The 21,411-nt window shown below is 37.1% G+C and overlaps 1 protein-coding gene across 1 annotated transcript in view; it reads left to right on the forward strand.

Annotated features, from left to right (window-relative positions):
* The window catches only part of LOC130018443 (40S ribosomal protein S2-like), an 89,355-nt gene extending 68,925 nt beyond the window's left edge, over positions 1 to 20,430 (forward strand). Inside the window, exons 2-3 of the mRNA XM_056109142.1 lie at positions 16,096 to 16,121; positions 20,405 to 20,430. Coding sequence (XP_055965117.1) covers positions 16,096 to 16,121; positions 20,405 to 20,430 — 52 coding nt within the window. The remainder of the gene's footprint in view (positions 1 to 16,095; positions 16,122 to 20,404) is intronic.
* Positions 20,431 to 21,411: the final 981 nt, after the last annotated feature.

Below are 21,411 nucleotides of genomic sequence, written 5' to 3' on the forward strand. Positions count from 1 at the left end.
AGACAAAGCTTCAAGTCTAAGATACAAGAGTTGGTGCACGTGGGATTGAAGATAAAGATGTGACTGTGTGTACATTTGTAAGATTGAGGTAGCAGTGAGATGGCTGAAAGAAATGTAAAAAAGAACCAAGCCTCTGTGCTGCTGACATAGCAGAAGCCATCCACGTGCAGTTTTTCAGTTGGGGGGAAGGGAAAGAGGGAGAGAAACAATGAGAAAGAGTCAGAAAAGGAGAAGAGGAGAATTTGAGAAAGATATATTCCTCATAGCTGCTGCTTCAAACCAAAGTAATCCATACCAAAATTTTATTTTCTTTCTACCTATCTCATTTTAGGAAGACACAAATAAGCTTTAAGAGTGGAGCATTGTAGCACTGTTCTCCCGTTGTTCATCGATTTGCTCAAGAGGGCCCAGTAACATCTCCATCGTGAGACTTATTGTTACTGTGTTTGGCATATTGAATACGTCAGGGGTAGCTTGCCAGGCTTTGCTGTGCGGGTGAGATACTCTCGGTAGCTTGCCGGGCTCTCAGAGAGGGATGGAGGAATTGACCTGTGTGGGCCAGGTTGGTCGCGTGCAAGGCAAACGCCCTACCCGCTGTAGGGTATAACATAAGATTTTTTTAGAAGTTGGGGACTGGAGTGATGTTACAGCTAATAGAGCATTTGTACATAACCAACCCAGGTTCTATTCCCGGCATCTCATATGGTCCCCCAAGTCCATCAGGAAAGATCCCTGACCACAGAGCCAGGAATAAGCCCTGAGAACTATTGAGTGTGGCCCCCAAACAAAACAAAACAAAGCAAACAAAAAATATTTTTTTAAGTTTCTTACCTAGAGACAGAGAGATAGTATGGTCAGTGGGTAAGGCACTTGCTTTGCACACCTGGTCTACCTGGGTTTGATCCTTGGCATCCCATATGTCCCCTGAGCCCTGCCAGGTATGAATCATTGAGTGAGGAGACAGGAGTAATCCCTGAGTATTGTTAGGTGTAAACTAAAAAAAAAAAGAACAATTTTTTTTTAAGTAGATATATTCATAATACCTAAGTGAAATTTTCACTGAAGTTTTTGGGAAGAAGTTATATTTTGAATAGAGTACACAAGGTATATTTATAATTTGTTATCTTTATTATGGTTTTGCCTTTTAATACTTACACTTATTCCTTACATAGTTATAAATTTCAAATCCACAGTTTAATGAGGAATACAATGAGAATAATAAGCTAAGCTGAGCTACTTCTTCTTGGTATCAAGGAAAGAACAGTTACCAACTATCAGACAAACCTGCTGTTCTGGGTATTGTGCAAGCCAAGGAGAGATGTCTTCATCTCTATTAAACTCTGTGGGTGGAAAGAGCATATCTCAGAACTCATCTGAGTATCTGAGGTAACAACATAAGCTCTGTGAAATACATATTTTCAGATCTTTTTACTCCTTACAAGGCTCCATTGTTACTGAAGCTTGGCTGTCATAAAACTCAAGATATTTGAGAAAAAAATGAAAATACTATGACTCACATTGTCTGTGCTGCCTAAGTTACTTAAATTTCACAGTCTATTTATGCTAATTAAATCCCTGAAAATCCATTTGCATAGCATGCACCCACAAGTCTTTTAAATAGAGAAAGATTGTCTAATAGTTACTATACATAGATACCCTATTGTTTAATTATTTAGGTGACTGATATTTAATTGTGATTCAAATGGATCATCTTCTAAAAGTTCAATTTTTAAGATAGAAGGAAATTTTAGTTTAATGAGGTCCAAAAATAAAAGTTATTCAATTATCCTGATAAGTGACTTATCTAATTAACTGGGTATCTAGAACTGACACATAAAGAATATTAGCTATTGTTATTATGCCTTGATTTTTTTCATGTCAGTGTTCACTTATATGTCAGGTACTTTATATATGTTAGTTCATTTTATTCTCCACTATGGAATAAGAATATCATCAGTGAAAGTGAAGAAACTGAAGTATAGGAGACTAAGTGACATTCACAATATTAATAAGGAAAGATCTTTAAATCTGCAACTCAATGCATCCAAAATTCAAATTCAATCATATTTGACACATTTTTTCTTTTCTTTCTTTAATAGGAATATTCAATAAAATAAAGGTAATGTGTTTATTGCATATTTCTTAAAGACATAAATGTAAACTAATACAATTTCATTTCATCATCCTGTTATTCGTTGATTGCCTTGAGCAGGCCCCAGTAACGTCTCTTTCATCCTAGCCCTGAGATTATATTCAAGGATCTTTAGGAGAATGAGACCCATCATTGTTACTGGTATTTGGCATATTTGGTAGGCCACGGGGAGTTTGCCAGACTGCCCTGTGGGCAGGCTACATTCGATAGCCTGCAAGTTTGTCCAAAGTAGGTAAAGGTAAAGGTAAAGGCCCTCCCGTTGATCGTCGATTTGCTCGAGCGGGCCCAGTAACGTCTCCATTGGAGACTTTGTTGTTACTGTGTCTGGCATATCGAATACTCTCGGTAGCTTGCCGGGCTCTCCGAGAGGGGCAGAAGAATCGAACTCGGGTCGGCCATGTTGGCCGCTTGTAAGGCAAACGCCCTACCCGCTATGCTATCGCTCCAGCCCAAAGTAGGAATGAGATAATAAGATGTCATAAAAAGATGTCCTGATATGATGTTGCGCGGCCGCGAATGTGGCCACGCGGTTCCGGGAACTGGATTTTATAGTCTCTGAGTCTTGGCCGTTGATGGGATTACATGGCACCAGGGGGCCAGGTGGTGGGTGTGACCCCCGCCTACTGGAATTTGGATGATCTGGGTGGAGGATGCTCGACTCCGATCCGAGTAGGCTTGGAGGTCTCGGCCCCGGAACCTGCGTGGATTTGTCCCTCTGCCAGTACCTTCATGTGTGCGGAGAGTGGTCTCCGCATGGGGGTGGCTGGTCCTGGAGGTCTTCGGCTGCCGGAGCCCTGGTCGGGGCGGGGAGGAAAGCTCAACCCGCTCCCCTCCAAGGGGCCCAGGCGAGGAACAGCCAGGCGCGGGGGCAGAAGACTGCACTGTTCTCGTCCGGGAACTGGATTTTATAGTCTCTGAGTCTTGGCCATTGATGGGATTACACGGCGCCAGGGGTCCAGGTGGTGGGTGTGACCCCCGCTTACTGGAATTTGGAGGATACAATATTTGTGAGAATTTCATGACATGCATGTTGCATTTGACAAAGGGGTACAACTGAGGCAGAGGATTCCCGTAAGTAGGCACTAGGCCTTAGTTAGACTAGCCAGATCGCACTGTCGCACTGTCTCACTCTCCTCTCATTGTTCATCGATTTGCTCGAGCAGGCCCAGTAACATCTCCATTGTGAGACTTGTTGTTACTGTGTTTGGCATATGGAATACATCACGGGTAGCTTGCCAGGATTTGCTGTGCAGGCAAGATACTCTCAGTAGCCTGCCAGGCTCTCTGAGAGGGGCGGAGGAATCGAACCCGGGTTGCCCGGGTCAGCCGCATGAAAGACAAATGCCCTACCTGCTGTGCTATTGCTCCAGCTCCAGATTAGCCATATATGGAGATATTTTATTTATGTTATTTTCTGAGTTTTTGGACCACATCTGGGAATGATCATGGCTTACTTCTGACTCTGTGCTCAGGGGTCACTTCCTATGAAGTGACCTCATCATACATGAGGACCATGTATGATGCTCGTGATCAAATGGATGCCAGCTATATGGAATTACATGAGAATCAGTTTAACAAAAGACATGGAAAACTTAAACAAAGAAAACTATGTCTGAACTAAAAGAAATTCATGGAAATACATCCCCCTGTTGATGGATTAGGAAGGTTAGTATTGTCAAAATGACTATCCTAACCAAAGCACAACACATATTGCAACCAACCAGTACCTGTAAAAATCACCATGACCGGGCTAGAGAGATACGACAGTGAGTCAGATGTTTGCCTTACACAGTCAGCTGTTTGTCTGACTCTTGTTCAATTCCCAGCATCCTATATGGCTACCCTAGTACTACCAGGAGTATCTCCTGAGTGCAGAAGTAGGAGTAAGCCCTGAGCACAGTTAGTGCCTGTCCTTTCAACCTCACCAAATAATCAAAGCATTCTCTATAGGCATAGATTAAATTCTGCTCAATTTTTATATTAATTTCATTTTAATCACTGTGATTTAGAATACTGATAATGGTAGGTAAATTGTGTGCTAAAAGAATCCAGCACCACAGACTCCACCAGTGTCTACTTTCTTCTACCATTGTCCTGCACCCCCATCCTATTTCCTCCCATTCCTCTTGATGCGGTAAGCTTCCTTCCTAATGAAGATGAAAACTTCAGTTTCTACCTTCTACCACCTTCAAATGAAGCATTTGTTTCTTCATTCCTTGTATCTCATATATGAAGGAGGCCATTCTATATCAGTCTTTTTCATTCTGACTGAATTTATTTAGCATGATTCTCTCCAGATCCATCCATGTTGCATAAAATTGCATGGATTAATCTTGTAGTCATTGCGTATATGTAACATGATTTATTTATCCAGTCATCTGTTCTTGAACACTTGGGTTGTTTCCAAATTTGGGCAATTATAAATACTGCTACAATAAACATAGGAGTGCAAATGTCTTTTTGAATAGTGCTTGGGGGCCATTAGAATAGCTGCCAAATAGTGGAAATGTTAAGTCTTATGGGGAGCTTAATTCCTAGGGTTTTTTTTTTTTTTTGGAAAAGTGTCCATATGTTTTCCCGAAAGGTTTTACCAGTCAATATTTACCAGTCAACATTCCCACCAGCAGTGAATGAAGAGTCCCTGGCCTCCATATTTATTCCAACAGTGGTTGGTTTTATTTTTAGGTGGTATTTCTTTATTGTTTTTATTTGCATTTTCCTGATAAGCGATACAGAGAAGTTCTTTTCCTTTTTCTTTTTTTAAATTTTTTTAAATGAATCACCATGAGGTAGTTACAGATTTACAAGCTTTCTCCTTACGTTTCAGTCTTACAATGATCGAGTACCCATCCCTCCACCAGTGCCCATTCCTCCACCACCAATGATCCCAGTATCCCTCCCCCACCCCCACTCCATCCCCCCCACCCCACCCCCACCTCTGTGGCAGGGCATTCCCTTTTGCTCTCTCCTTATGGGTGTTATGTTTGATGCAAAATTTTTTTCATATACCATTTGACCATCTTCATGTCTTCAATGAGGATGCTTCTGTTCATCTCTTCTCTCATTTTCTTGATGGGTCTGCTGTTTTTACCTTTTTAAATTCTACTAGTGCTTTATATTTTTAAGATGTTAATCCTTTTGTGGGTAAATATTTTCTCCCAATCTGTGAGGTTTCTTCTATTCTATTCATCTATTTGGAGGCACAGAAGCTTCATAGACTAATGTTTTCCCATTTATTTATCTTTGTTTCGATTTGCTTGGTCAGTGTTACTGCGTAACTTAAGATACTCGAGATTTAATATCATGAAGCATTCCACCTATATTTTCCTCAATGTAATTTATAGATTCAGGTCTGATATTGAGGACTTTTAAACATTTTGATTTGACTTTTGTGCATGATGTTAGAAAGGGCTCTGAGTTTATTTTTTGCACATAACCAACCAGTTTTCAGAACACTTTCAAAACACAACCAGTTTTCAAAACACAGTTTTCAAAACATTTGCTTAAGAAGCTTTCCTTGCTCCACTTTATATATACTTTATATTTCACTTTATATTTTTTATTTTTTAATATATCTTTTATATTTACTTTATATTTACTTTATATTCACTTTATATTTACTTTATATTTTACTTTATATTTTCCTCAATGTAATTTATAGATTCAGGTCTGATATTGAGGACTTTTAAACATTTTGATTTGACTTTTGTGCATGATGTTAGAAAGGGCTCTGAGTTTATTTTTTGCACATAACCAACCAGTTTTCAAAACACAGTTTTCAAAACATTTGCTTAAGAAGTTTTCCTTGCTCCACTTTATATTTACTGCTTTTTTTTCTCAAAGATTTACTTACTATCCATATACCTAAAAATCTGCCTCTGAACTCAGTTCTGTTCGATTGATCTGAGAGTCTGTTATTCCAGTGCCACACTGCTTTGATTACCATAGCTTTCTAGTATAGTTTGAAGTTGGGGAAAGAAAAGCCTCCCTTCTTCTTTTTGCCCCTTAGGATTGCTTTATCTATCCTTGCGGAATTAATTACTTTCTATAAATTTCAGCATCATTTGAAATATGTCCTCACAAAATTTCAAGGGTATTTTTATAGGGACTTAATTGAATTTGTGAAATGCTTTGGACATAATTGTTATTTTCACAATTCCATTTGTGAAAAATGATGTGTTTGCATCTTTATTTTCACAATTCCATTTGTGAAAAATGATGTGTTTGCATCTCCCTGTGTCCTCTTTACATTTCTTTTTGTAGTGATTTATAGTTTTCTTTGTTTAAGTCTTTCACCTATTCTGTTGAGCTGATTCTTAGGTATTTTATTGTCAAAAGCATAGTTATTAATCACGATCACGATCACGACCATCCTGTTGTTCGTTGATTGCCTCGAGCAGGCCCCAGTAACGTCTCCTTCATCCTAGCCCTGAGATTTTTTTAAAAAGTGCCATATTAAAGGCTCTTTCAGGGTTAGGAGAATGAGACCCATCATTGTTACTGGTATTTGGCATATTGGGTACACCACGGGGAGTTTGCCAGACTCTGCCGTGTGGCAGGTTACATTTGGTAGCCTGCCATTTTGTCCAAAGTAAGAATGAGATAATAAGGTGTCGCGTGGCTGCGAATGCAGCCGTGTGCTTCTGGGAGCTGGGTTTTATAGTCTCTGGGTATTGGCCATTGATAGGATTACACAGCACCAGGGTCCAGTTGGTGGGTGTGACCTCTACCTACTGGAATTTGGAGGATCTGGGTGGAGGATGCTCAGCCCGGATTAATATTATTATTAATAGTTATTAATAGGATTTAAAAAATTCTCTTCTGGAGCGATAGCACAGCGGGTAGGGTGTTCGCCTTACAAGCGGCCAACATGGCCGACCCGAGTTCGATTCCTCCGCCCCTCTCGGAGAGCCCGGCAAGCTACTGAGAGTATTCGATATGCCAGACACAGTAACAACAAAGTCTCCAATGGAGACGTTACTGGGCCCGCTCGAGAAAATTGATGATCAATTGGAGGGCCTTTACCTTTATACTTTACTATTTGCATATAGAAAAGCCATTGAGTTATTTGCATTGGTTTTGTAGCCTCATACTTAACTGAAAAAAAATTATTGGTTCTAGGAATATTTTTGTCAAGTCTTTAGGGTTCTATAGGCTTATCATTATAATATCTACAAATAGTGAGAGTTTAATAACTAAGTTTTCAGTGTAACTGCCATGGCAATACTATAGTGAATAGAGCTGGTGAGACTGGGAAAACTTGTCATGAGTCTAATCTTAGAGGAAGGCTTTAAATTTTCACCATTGACTATGATGTTCACTGTAGGCTTGTGTTAAATAATTTTAACTATGTTGAGGAAATTTCCTTCAACCCTTATTTTATTGAGAGGTTTATATATATGCACATATATAAAATGAATGAGTGTTTGAGTTTGTCAAATGGTTTCCCTGTGTCTATCAATATGATCACATAATTTTAATTTTTCTTTTATTGATGCGATATTACATTGATTGACTTGCACATATTAAACCATCCTTGAATCTCTGAGATGAATCCTACTTGTCCATGCTTAATGATCTTTTGCATGTTTTGTTTGATTTGGTTTGCTAATATTTTGTTGATACTTTTTCATGTATGCTCACTGGAAGAGAATAGGTGAACATAAAGAATAGATCTATATTCTTGAGTGTCTGTGTGTGTGTGTCTGAGAGAGAGAGAGTGTGTGTGTGAAAGAAGGGAGAAAGCAATAATTTCAAAATCAGACAGAGCTGTCTTCCCCTAATTCCTGTCGTTTTGAAATCAATAAAATAGAGTCGAGTGCTCAAAGGCAAAGCCTTGTGTACAAATTCAGCTACATTTTTACCAACGACCTAAAAGTGTGATGTGGAACAAATAAATTCTCTTCAACAAATGGTGCTCGGAAAACTTTTCAGCCACATGTGAAAGGAATGAGCTCAACATCGTTCTCAAAACTTTCACAAGGTCGATTAAAATCTGAAAGGTCTGGACTGCAAAAGAAACTGTCTGGAAAAAAAGACACCCCACAGACTTGGATAAAATATTTTCCCACCACTTATTTAAAAAAGGGTTACTAGCCAAGATATATAAAGCACTTGTAAAACATACAACAACAGCAAAAACAACTTAATAAAAAACAGAGAAATAAAACAGTTCTTTTAATGACATACAGATGATCAATATGTATATGAAAAAATTTTCCATCATGTATCATTATTGCAAATTAAAAAATCAGTAATATAAGCATGTAACACCAGTCTGATTGGCACACATCAAAAAAAAAAAACAATCAGTGTTGGTGTTGATGTAAGAGAAAAAAAACATTCTCATCTCCTGTTGATGAGAATGTCAACTGATTCAACTTCTTTGGAAAACAATATGGACACTACAGTAACAATTGTCACAATGGAGATGTTACTGGGCCAACTCTAGTAAATCGATGAACAACGGGAGGACATTGACATAAGATCAGCAATTCCACCTCTTGGCATCTATACCAACGGCTCAAAATGCTACTTTTTAAAATCTGTTTGTGTCCTTTTTTTATTGCACCACAATTTATGATAGCCAAGATCTGAAAACAACTCAAGTACTCAATAGTAAATAATTAGACAAAGAAATTGTGGTATATATAATTTCAATAAAATAAATTTTATTTTATAAATACAATACAATACAATACAATAAAATACTACTAAATTATAAGAAAATATGAAATCATTCAATTTGTCATTTGTCAATTTGTCAATCATTCATTCATGGATAAATTAGAGAGTTTAAGACAGGTAAAGTGAGCTGGAAGGAGAAGGACAGACATAGAATGAGCTGTCTCAAATGTGGCTAATAAACATAGTAAGAAAGCTAATAAACATAGTAAGAAAGCAACAAATGGCCAAATGCAGCAGAACTGAAATGTTGGTCTATAGAACTTAACTTACCTGGGGGTTGGGAGGAGAAGGTAGGGATGGGAAAGTTTCTCCTATCACTGGTGGAGGAAATCAGGCTCTGTGATGGTAGGCTGGTGTGAAATTATGTAAGTATGAAACTATCAATAACATTATGTAATGTCATATAAAGATATATCAACTAGAATAGGAACCAAAAATTTGAAAAGTTTTTCACCTTTTATTTGACTTTGGCATTACATAACTTGGTGAGTAAATTAGACACTATTAAGAATTTTGATGGGATTACCGTGTAACCATCAACGGCCAAGACTCAGAGACTATAAAAACCAGCTCCCGGAAGAGAACAGTGCAGTCTCCTGCCCCCACGCCTGGCTGTTCCTCGCCGGGGCCCCTTGGAGGGGAGCGGGTTGAGCTTTCCTCCCCGCCCCGACCAGGGCTCCGGCAGCCGAAGACCTCCAGGACCGGCCACCACCATGCTGAGACCACTCTCCGCACACCTGAAGGTACTGGCAGAGGGACAAATCCATGCGGGTTCCGGGGCCGAGATCTCCAAGCCTACTCGGATTGGGGCCGAGCATCCTCCACTCAGATCCTCCAAATTCCAGTAGGCAGGGGGTCACACCCACCAACTGGTCCCCTGGCGCCATGTAATCCCATCAACGGCCAAGACTCAGAGACTATAAAAACCAGCTCCCGGAACCGCGCGGCCGCATTTGGGGCTGTGTGACATCTTATTATGACATCTTATTATCTCATTACTACTTTGGACAAACTTGCAGGCTATCGAATGTAGCCTGCCCACAGGGCAGAGTCTGGCAAACTCCCCGTGGCATACCAAATATGCCAAATACCAGTAACAATGATGGGTCTCATTCTCCTAAAGAGCCGTGAATATAATCTCAGGGCTAGGATGAAAGAGACGTTTCTGGGGCCTGCTCGAGGCAATCGACGAATAACAGGATGATTTGTGATTGTGATTGTGATTGTGATTAAGAATTTTACTTCTATACTATACACTGTATTTTTTTCTGTTTCTTCTGTGTGAGTAAAAAAATCAATAGTCATTATAATATGGTGATCAGAAGTTGTAGCTTTCTTAGAACTCATTTTTCCTCCTAAAAATATGAAGGATTTAGTCTTAAAGTTTTTAGACATGGCAGTAATTATATAGAAGGTTAAGAAATAGGAGAGATGACAGAGGACATAGGAAATCAGATGAGTGGACTTCACAGTTTTTGGTCACTGAATTACTAAAAGAATTATAGTCAAAGATTGGAAATGGAATCCATCCTTTTACTGCTAAACCTATTACCAGAGAGGTTTGTAGGAAATACACAAATAAGTATCATATTTTCTTACTGTAGAACCCAAACTTCTTTAAAGAGCTTTGAGTCTAATAGAAAATTTGAGTCCTGACAATAACCCAGCATATTGAGGTGTATCACACAAGTTCTTGATTTTCAGCTTATAGGGACAGAGCACAAAAAAGCCAAACAAACCAGTTGGCAGTTGAATCTAATTACACTGCATCTCAAATTTTAGTGTCTGTATACATCACTTGCTAATCACATTTAAAAATAAAAAACACACAATTCACTAAGAAAAAAATGGGACAAGGGTTAGGGGAAAGGGAGCTGAATTCTAGTTAGAGAAAAATACAAAAATTTAGAAGAGTTGCAGAATGTAGAAAAATGACTTATAATCAGTGACTCTTGGTGACATCCTAGGACCTACAGATTTTTCTAGGGGTCTCTGAGGTCATGATGTTCTCAAGCAGGAATTCCCTGGCTTCAATGCTGATACCAAGGAAAAGGGGAACAGAAAGCTATTGTCTTAAAACTCCTTGGGCAACATATTTGCTCTGACATGCTAGTTTCTCTATCGTGTTGGAATCAGTGACAGAGGACAAGTATTATCACTGCATTTCCGGCAACTGTCCTGCTCTGGTTTTACTTACGCCATTTTCTTTGTCCTGATGCTGTTGCTAATTGCAGTTTAGAAGAGATCTTGTATTTTTGTGATAGCAGCTATCTTGAGCTCAAGGAAGAGGAAAAGTTCTTCCAGCTATACGATTCAGTGATCCATATCATTGCTGTAAAAGAAGACTAAGCGCAGAGTGCTGAAAAAAAAAAAAAACTTCAACGATAGTCTTCTTTATTCCTAAAAATAAGCTTCTGCCAGGTCAGTCAGCTTTCCACATTCTCTCCCAAGACATTAAGTTCCTGGTACTCTAAGTAAAACAGTCAACTAAGATAAATCTTACAAATTAATGATAAAATGAAAACTTGCTTTGAAACTGGCTCAAACCAATTGGCTTAAGTGTACCCAAGCTGAGAACTAAGTTAAAGCATAGAAATCCTGATTTTCTTTTTTAAATTCTGAATTTAGAATTCAGAAACTAGATATTTTGGTCACTCACAGAAAATTTCCAGCTACAGGAATTTAGCACTGGAAGTCTTTGTACACACAGCCATCGTAGAAGATATTTAAAAGAACAATCTTATACACTTCTCATGTCAGTTTATGGCATACTTCATCTCCTACTATCTCCAAATATGACAGCTTGATTATAATGTAATTATCTTTTGTCATGAAACTAGTACATATTTTAATTTCCAGATGGGTTTATTTTGCTTATATTTAAACTCATTACTGGAAAAGTGCTCATAGAACAAAATATAAATAAATAACCTAAAGACAGACCATCATAAATTTCATCTCAGTGGAGTCTTATAAGGTAAGTCCTGCAGGAATGGCATTCCCTTCTGTCTTACGCCGTGCATATTCCACTGTTTGAAAGATAAATATTTCCATCTTAAGAGGACAGAGGCAGTTTTGAGTCAGAGGAGATGTTTCTAGGGAAATGAAAAAATATGCAAATGCTACCATAAAGAGCATGAGTCTCCCTACAACAGACAAATTGCCCTGAGGGGAAGCCACATTACAGAGGAGACACAGATAAACCAGTGTCAAGGCCCATTGGAAAGCATGCAGCTAAGACTCATATTATGTAAATGAATGGAAAAAATAATCATAGTCGTAACATAAAAGTATTTTTCATGCTAGTGGAGGAAGAGCTTATTTCCTATTTTGCTCTGACAATGCCTGTAGTACATTCAGTCATATTAATTCCTACCATTGCTGATAGTAATAGCATCTGTTTAAATATTAACCACTAAAATAGTCTAGACTTTGATCCATTGAGTGATTTATTTTTTAGGAGTTGTTCCTTTGATTTCTGAGATTCTAAAGTTAGGTGCTTGCCATACTCCTTGTTAATTGCATGATTTCCGGAGTGCTTGATGTGGTCAACTCATTCATTTACCTCTCAATACTCAAGCCACGTGTTAGGTACAAGAATACAAGAAAAAAATGTAGTCAAGGTAATTAGAAGGATGTACATAGGGCACAATAAGATCTCTGGTATTAAAACATCTTCACAATGAAAAATGTTTCATTGTAAGGTGTCTTGAATGAATTCCATGTGGACATCATCTATAAGAAGATAGAAATACCAGGAGAAATATTAGTGTGTTACATGTGTCACTACTGGCCAAATTTAGGGATGGTTTTCTTCTCTGATGTAAACTTAATTTTTGATTTGTATTGCTTTAGATAAACTATGAGAAAGAAATTTTAGATTACCAAGATCATTGGAAACTAGTCTTGAACTGGATAGATAGTACAGAGGTTCAAGTACTTCCCTTGCACGTGGCATACCCAGGTTCAATCCTCAGCACCCCATATTACACCCCACCCTTCACCCCAACACTGCCAGGAGTGACTCTTTAGTGCAGAGTCAAGAATAAGCTCTGAGTATCACCAGGTATGGTTCAAAAAAAAAGAAAGAAAAACTAGTCGAACATTTTTTCAGTTATAAAATAAAGTTTATAATTTAAAAGTGTATGGAAGTATTAATAAATTATTTGCAACAATAAAATTTTCTTCCTATTTGCTATTTCATTAATCCTAAGGGATTTTAGAATTAGCAATATCCTTTTGTTGTTGTTTTGTTGTTTTAAATTTATTTAATTTTTTTTTTACCTATGCACACTAGTCCAACTTTTATTTTATTCTATTTCTTTTTTAGTCTTGATTTCAAACAATTATTTCTTACATTCAAATATTATTGTTTTGGTCCCACTCTTCTACTCAATACATGTTTTCTTCTTTCATATTCTAAAGCAAATATGGAACTCTAAAGTTTACGAGTAGTTCCAGGTTTTTTCTTAAAACCAGAAATGTGTTTCAAAGGGAGGAAGTATATTAACACTCTTGTCATAACTTATCTGAATATAGGTATAATTTACAATGATGATATTCACATGAAAACAATTACCATTTTAGATAGGAAGAATAGTTGCTTTTTCTGTGCCATGCAACACAATACAAAATCACAAGTTTTTAATTTTTTGATAATTACCATAGAAAACTTAAATACTACATGCTATAATCATTACAGTGCTATGGAATGTATATATCTAGTAAAGGTGCAGAGATACTCTTTTTTTATTTTCATAAATTTATTCACAATAATGGATTGCATTCAGTATTTCAACACCAGTCCTACCACCATTACATCTTCCCATTATCATTATTTTGAATTTTCCCACCAACACTCAAACCTGCCGAACAGCAGATGCTAGATAACCTATTTGTATTGACCACTATGAATAGCACAGGATGTAATGTGGCTGCAAGAGTGGCCATGCACTTCTATAATTCTAAAATTTTAGATAATAAGGGTCTGAAGAAATCTCTGCAGTGAGCTGCTCGGTTCCAAGATTCTTTTGTGTCTGCATAGATTTTTTGGTTGGTCTCTCTAAGGTCACAATTTGTTATTCAACTCCACCTAAATTTGGCAAAATAATTAAATTTATTTTTAGATGGTATGTATACCCTATAAAGTTGAAGTCAAGGAAACACACTTTGCATGCAGCCATTTTGGGTTCTATCCCTGGCACCACATATGGGCCTCTGAGAACCTCTAGAAATGATCCCTGAGTATAGACCCAGGAGTAAGCCATGAGCATGCTCAGGTGTGACCAAACAAACAAAAAGTTGAATTTGACAAAAGTCTTTTCAGATAAATACTAATCTTCCGGGCTGCAACACACTGTGTATGATGCCTGTCTATTAAGCTTTGAATTAAAAAATTTAAAAATACATACATATTGAAAGCAGCAAGAGCTTACAAACTTACATACTAAGGAGATCCCATAAGACTAACAGCATATCTATCAAATGAGACTCTATAAGCCAGACGAGAACAGAGAGATATAGTATTAAAAATAAATGCTGGAGTATTTCCATCAAAATAGAATATGTATTATAAATATATAACACCTATATAATATATCATATAGATTATTCAGGTAGTCTATTAATTTCACTGCTACCTCAGTGGTCTCAGAGAAATTCCTTTTCAAACTTTAAATCTAAAACAATAAATCTACAAAATTAGCGAACTCTATTGTTAAAATATAGCTGCCTGAATATTTTATTTCTTTACTTAATTTTTAAAAATTGAATCACCATGAGATACACAGTTACAAAGTTCAAAGCTGTTCATGGTTAAATTTCAGACACACAATGTTCCAAGACCCATTTTTTTCTCTCTCTTTGTCTCTCTCTGTCTCTCTCTCTGTCTCTGTCTCTGTTTGTCTCTCTCTCTCTCCCTCTTTATCTTTTTTGGGCATAATGGTTTACAATACAGGAACTGAGAGTTTATTAGGTTTGTTCCTACCTACTTTCAGCACACAGTTCTTATTCAGAGTGATCATTTCCATCTATCATTATTAAAGTGGTCCCTTCCCCAGCTGCCCTCTCCCCCCGTCCTTGAAACAGGATTCCAAATATGAACCAATACTCCTGGCTTTTGTTTCTACTGTCCTTGGATATTAGTCTCATACTAGGTTTTTTTTATATCCCACAAATGAATTCAATCATTCTATTTTTGTCCCTCTCCTTCTGATTCATTTCACTCATCATGATATCCTTGAATCTTTTTAGCAAAATGACTGTAAAATAATATAAGGTGTACGGATAATTCTTTTCTTGTTGAATGTAAATGGTTTTTAGGATTATGAGACCAAAGTACTTTCAGACGTTCTAACTCTTTTTTTCTGAAGCAGGCACAAGGACCACAAGGATGAGTCATAACAGGAATCAGGTCCCCACTGCACTTTCTTATTTTAAGCTGCACTTAAAAAATATGACATTGAGACGAGTAAAAATCATCTCTTAAATTGAAAATTTTTCTTTTCAAAGTATAATGCATATCAATGAGAAACAAAGTATGATTTTCAAGATTATATGGAAAAAATTTAAAGAGCACTAAAGATAGATAATATTTATGATTCATTTCAGCAAGGTAGAGAAATAGAATCCAATGAAAAATTGAACACTTTGGAAGCCAGGCTATAGGAACTTTCCAGTAATTCCTGATGCCAGGTTATAATCTCTGGCTCAAGATTCCACATCTATCACACTGTCACTTCCACCATTGCAAACCTACAATAAATGCCTGCAATCAGACCTCTCAGACATAGGTACCAAGTAGGCTGCTGCATGAAACTTGTCCTCACTGACTGAACTCTAGGTGCCTTGGAGCTCAGCCACAGACCTGGCCACCTGGACCTGATCTTGATTAGGCCTGCCTTTGTAAACATAGGTCCAGGCCTGTCTCAGTAATCTTTGGTTCCAAGCAGGAACCATAATTATGCATCCATCACTGAAGAAGCTGAATATAAAAATAATTACTAACAGAAAGAAGTATTACAAATCAGTTCCACAATAGGGAATTTCAATTCTACATTATCGCAATACTTAGATCATTCAAAAATCAATACAGAAACAAGAATTAAACAACACTTTAGGCCGTATAACTAATAAAAAAGTACAAAATGTTCAATTCAACAAGAGCAAAATAAACATTCTATTTAAGTCCATACAGAACGCTCACAAAATAGATCATTAGACTTTCCAAAGTTTGGACAGATTTTTAAAAATTTAAGTTATCAGGAGGAGCAAGTCCACATAAGTAACCTAACTTCACAGCTTAAGAGCTGGGAGAATGACCAAAATAAAGGAGCCCAATCCGAACAGGATGAAGGAAATAATAAAACTCAGAGCAGAGATTAACAAGATGGAAGCCCTAAAAACAATCTGAAATATCAATGAAACCAAGAGCTGGTTCTTCGAGAAAATAAACAAGATTGATAAGCATCTAGCAAAACTCACAAAGAAAGGGAGAGAGAAAACCCTAATGAATCGAATCAGAAATGAAAAGGGGGTCATTACAACAGAAACTACAGAAATTCAAAGGATACTCAGGGAGTATTTTGAGAAGCTTTATGCCACGGAACACAAAAACCTCGAAGAAATGGATAAATTTCTAGATTCCTATAGCTTCCCAAGGCTGAACCAAGAAGACCTGGAATACCTGAACAGACCTATCATCATCAAGGAAATTGAAACGGTAATAAAAAGTCTCCCCAAACGCAAAGGTCCTGGCCCTGATGGATTCACTAGTGAATTCTTACAAATCTTTAAAGAGGACTTATTCCCAATCCTCTTTAAGGTTTTCTATGAAATTGAAGTATCAAAAACACTTCCAAACAGTTTCTATGAAGCAAATATCACCCTGATACCAAAAGGAGACAGAGATACTGCAAAGAAAGAGAACTACAGGCCAATATCCCTGATGAAAACAGACACAAAGATCCTCAAAAAACTATTAGCAAATAGAATCCAACAACTCATCAAAAAATCATACACCATGACCAAGTGGAATTCATCCCAGGAATGCAAGGATGATTTAACATTCAGAAATCAATCAACAGAATCCATCATATCAAAAAAAGAAAAGATAAAAACCATATGATCATATCAATCGATGAAGAGAAAGCATTTAACAAGTTCCAGCACCTGTTTATGATGGAAACTCTTGCCAAAGTGGGTATAGAGGGGACTTTCCTCAATATAGTTAAAGCCATCTACCACAAGCCTACAGCAAGCATCATCTTCAATGGGGAAAAACTGAGAGCCTTCCATCTAAGATCAGGGATGAAAAGAGGATGCCCATTCTCTCCACTGCTGTTCGATATAGTACTGGAAGTACCTGCAATAGCAGTTAGGCAAGAAAAAGATATTAAAGGCATCCAGGTAGGAAAGAAAGAAATCAAGCTCTCACTATTTGCAGATGATATGATACTATACTTAGAGAACCCTAAAACCTCTACCAAGAAAGTCCTAGAAACAATAGACTTGTATAGTAAAGTTGTAGGCTATAAAATCAATACCCCAAAGTCCATGGCTTTCCTATATGCAAATAGTGAGAGAAAAGAAAGTGACATGAAGAAAACAATCCCATTCACAATTGTGCCCCAGAAAACCAAGTACCTAGGAATCAGCTTAATAAAGGAAGTAAAGGACCTGTACAAAGAAAACTACAAAATGCTACTTCAGGAAATAAAAGAGGACACTAGAAAATGGAAAGATATCCCCTGATCATGGATTGGGAGAATTAGCATTGTCAAAATGGCAATACTTCCCAAAGCATTGTACAAATTCAATGTGATCCAATAATGATACCCATGACGTTCTTCAAAGAAATGGATCAAACATTCCTGAAATTCATATGGAACAATAAGCCCCCATCAACAGCTAAAGCAATTCTTGGGAAAAACCTCCCTAACTTCAAACTCTACTACAAAACAGTAATAATTAAAACAGCATGATACTGAAAGAAAGGAAGAGCTGCAGACCAGGGTTGAATATAGTTATATTTCCCCCCAAACATATGATCATATAATCTTTGACAAGGGAGCAAGAAATGTGAAGTGGAACAAGGAAAGCCTCTTTAACAAATTGTGCTGGCAAAACTGGACGGCTACATGCAAAAAATTGGGCTCGAATCTCTGCCTAACACCACGTAAAAAAGTAATATCAAAATGGATTAAAGACCTCAACATCAGACTAGAATCCATAAGGTACATTGAAGACAAAGTTGGCAAAAGCCTCCATGACATTGAAGCTAATGACATCTTCAAAGATGTCACGCCACTGGCCAAGCAAGTGAAAACAGAGGTAGACAAGTGGGACTATCTTAAACTAAGAAGTTTCTGCACCTCAAAAGAAACAGTAAAATTTCAAAGACAGTCTACAGAATGGGAAAGGATATTCACCCAATATATATCCGAAAAGGGGTTGATATCAAGGATATACAAATTACTGGTTGAACTCCACAAGAGAAAAACATCCAACCTCATCAAAATAATGGAGTGATGAACAGAAGTTTCTCAAAGAAGAAATCCGAATGGCCAAAAGGCACATGAGAAAATGCTCTACATCATTAATCATCAGGTGTATGCAGATCAAGACAACAATGAGATATCATCTCACACCACATAGACTTTCCCATATCCAAAAGAACAAAGCAACTGGTGTTGGCACGGACGTGGCGAGAAAGGACTCTCCTTCACTGCTGGTGGGAATGCTGACCGGTTCAGCCCTTTTGGAAAACAGTATGGATGATTCACAAAAAATTAGAAATTGAGCTCCTATTTGACCCAGCAATACCACTCCTGGAAATATATCTTGGAGAAGCAAAAAAGTATAGTTGAAGTGACATCTGCACTTGTTTGTTCATTGCAGCACTCTTTACAATAGCCAGAATCTGGAAAAAACATGAATGCCCGAGAACAGATGACTCGTTAAAGAAATTTTGGTACATCTACACAATGGAGTACTATGTAGCTGTTAGAAAAGATGAAGTCATGAAATTTACATACAAGTGGTACTAAGGGAATGTATCATGCTAAGTGAAATGAGTCAGAAAGAGAGGGACAGACATAGAAAGATTGCATTCATCTGGGGAATATAAAGTAACAAAATAAGAGACTAACACCCAAGAATAGCCGAGATAAGTACCAGGATGTTCACTCCATGGCTTGGAGACCAGCAGCTAATAGGCAGCTCAGATGGAGAAGGGAGCACCAAATAAAGGGTGTAGGGAGGATCCTCCCAGTATGGGAGATGCATGCTGAAAATAGTCTATAGACCAAACATGATTGCCACTCATGCCTTTTTTGCAAACCACAGCCCCCAAAGGAGAGAAAGAACAAAAGGGAATGTCCTGCCACAGAGGCAGGGTGGGCTGGGGAGTGATGGGGGGTGGAAGGGATACTGGGATCAGTGGTGGTGGAAAATGGGCACTGGTGGAGGGATGGGTACTCGATCATTGTATAATTGAAACCCAAGATCAAAAATTTGTTAAGTCTACAACTGTACCTCATGGTGTTTCACTAATAAAAATTTTAAAAAATTAAAGTTATCATGTAGCTTTTCTTATCACTACGTCATTAACTAGAAATAATAAACAGAAAAATTTTAATGTGTATAAAGTAACACACTCCTACACAAATGTGTCAAAAAGAAATTAAAATGAAAACATACTAAGGTAAATGCAACACTAAGAATTATGTTAATAGGAACAATGCCTAATTTAATAGGACCTCAAATAATCAACTAAATTATATGAATTAGAAAAATTAGAAAATGAAACACAGATTTGTAATTTTATATGAAATGTGTCTTGGAATTTTCCTACTTAGGTCTGTTTTCACTGGGATCCAATTAGGAAAATTCCAAGACACTTTATACTAAAAATGACAAATTTCAAAGATAAAGACAGAATATTGAAAGCAGCAAGAGCTAAAACAAATTATATACAAAGTAGATCCCGTAAGATTCATAGCATATCTTTCAAATAAGACTCTATAAGCCAGAAGAGAACAGGGAGATATAGTGCAAAAACAACAAAATGAACATCCCGCCATGAATGTTTACTCAGCTAGATTATCATTCAGATCTGAAAGAACAACACAAAGCTTCAGGGACAACTTACGGAATTTATAGCCTTGAAACCAGATTTACAAGTGTTAAAGGAGCTACTTTAAAGGATCAAATAAATCTTCCAACATGTGAGTATGGTACCCACTCATGGTACTTATGGTTGCCCCCTTCTAGACTAAAGAAGGTATATTTAATCCTAGCTTGCTAATGGACTTTATACAATTTCAATAATGAATCAGTGTCTCAATTATATTGATTGTTCTATGTCTTATCAGTATTTTTTCATTCATAGTTTTTATTGCAATTTCTTACCTACATTAACTAATATTTAAGCAGTAGCTATTACATAATATTTTAATATGAAATTGCTATTCTTTCTTTGAAAAACAACTTTTGTACTTTTCTAGGCATATTCAGGTATTCCCTTTAAATTTTCTTCGTTCTCTTTACTCTTGCTGATTTTTACAGTTGTAAGCTTCACCTATTTCATGTAAATTCCAAAATATATAATAGCAAAGAATTTTAAATAATAACTTTTTTCTTTCCAATTTATTTTAAACAACATGCTTTACAAAGTTATTGAAAATAATTTGTTATAGGCATTTAGTATTCCAACACCCATCTCTTCACCACTGTCACCTTTGTCTCTATTTTTCCAACACCCTTCAAGTCTTTCCCCACAGCAGCCTACAGTAATTTATTTCCTAATGCCTGTTACCATTAAATGGCTAAGGAAATTATCAAAAACCATTTCCATAGAAGAAAAATTGTGAAAATTGTTATATCTCACGAAGGGGACATTAAGCCCTTGTCTGAGAGATTACTAAAACTGTTCTTGCAAGTTAAGCCTTCCGTGTTAAATGTTTCCCTTCACAAGATTGATTGCCTTGAGTGTTACATTCCCATTCAATCTGGTGTGCTACTATGGGATGTAAGCACTGCAGAGTTTGGAGATGTTCTTTAGAGAATCCAGAATATTTAACCAGGCAGTCCAGCTAGAGGCATGGTGGTGGTTTTGGCACGTGGAATCGCCTGTGGGACTTTGGGTTCCATCTGACCTGCCCCCACACCTGCCCTCCCCCAGATCACCTTGAACATCTCAGCTGGAATGAATGTCTGAGAAATGTTTGTGCCTAGTTGATCTATTTCAAGATTTATAAAATATTAGTTTTATTAACTACAGAGAAGACACAACTATCACCAAAATGAGACCCAAATACGAACTAGAAGTTAATGCAATATATCTTAGATACCAGAGTTCAAAGCTTATTTATATAAAGAGAATAGGCATTATATTGTGTTGCATTAAATGACTTTAACATTTTATTTACATATGTTAAATTTGTAAGAATCACACATCACAAAAAGACTTTTAACTGACTTATTTTGTGATAATCTTAAAACTTCTAAATTTTCTTAGAGCAAGCTAAATGTACCAGCTAAGGGCACAGGTCACATTGTCAATTGGGATTGGT

The sequence above is a fragment of the Sorex fumeus genome, unplaced genomic scaffold (assembly GCF_029834395.1).
Source record: "Sorex fumeus unplaced genomic scaffold, SorFum_2.1 ptg000265l, whole genome shotgun sequence".
NCBI classification, from domain to species: domain Eukaryota; kingdom Metazoa; phylum Chordata; class Mammalia; order Eulipotyphla; family Soricidae; genus Sorex; species Sorex fumeus.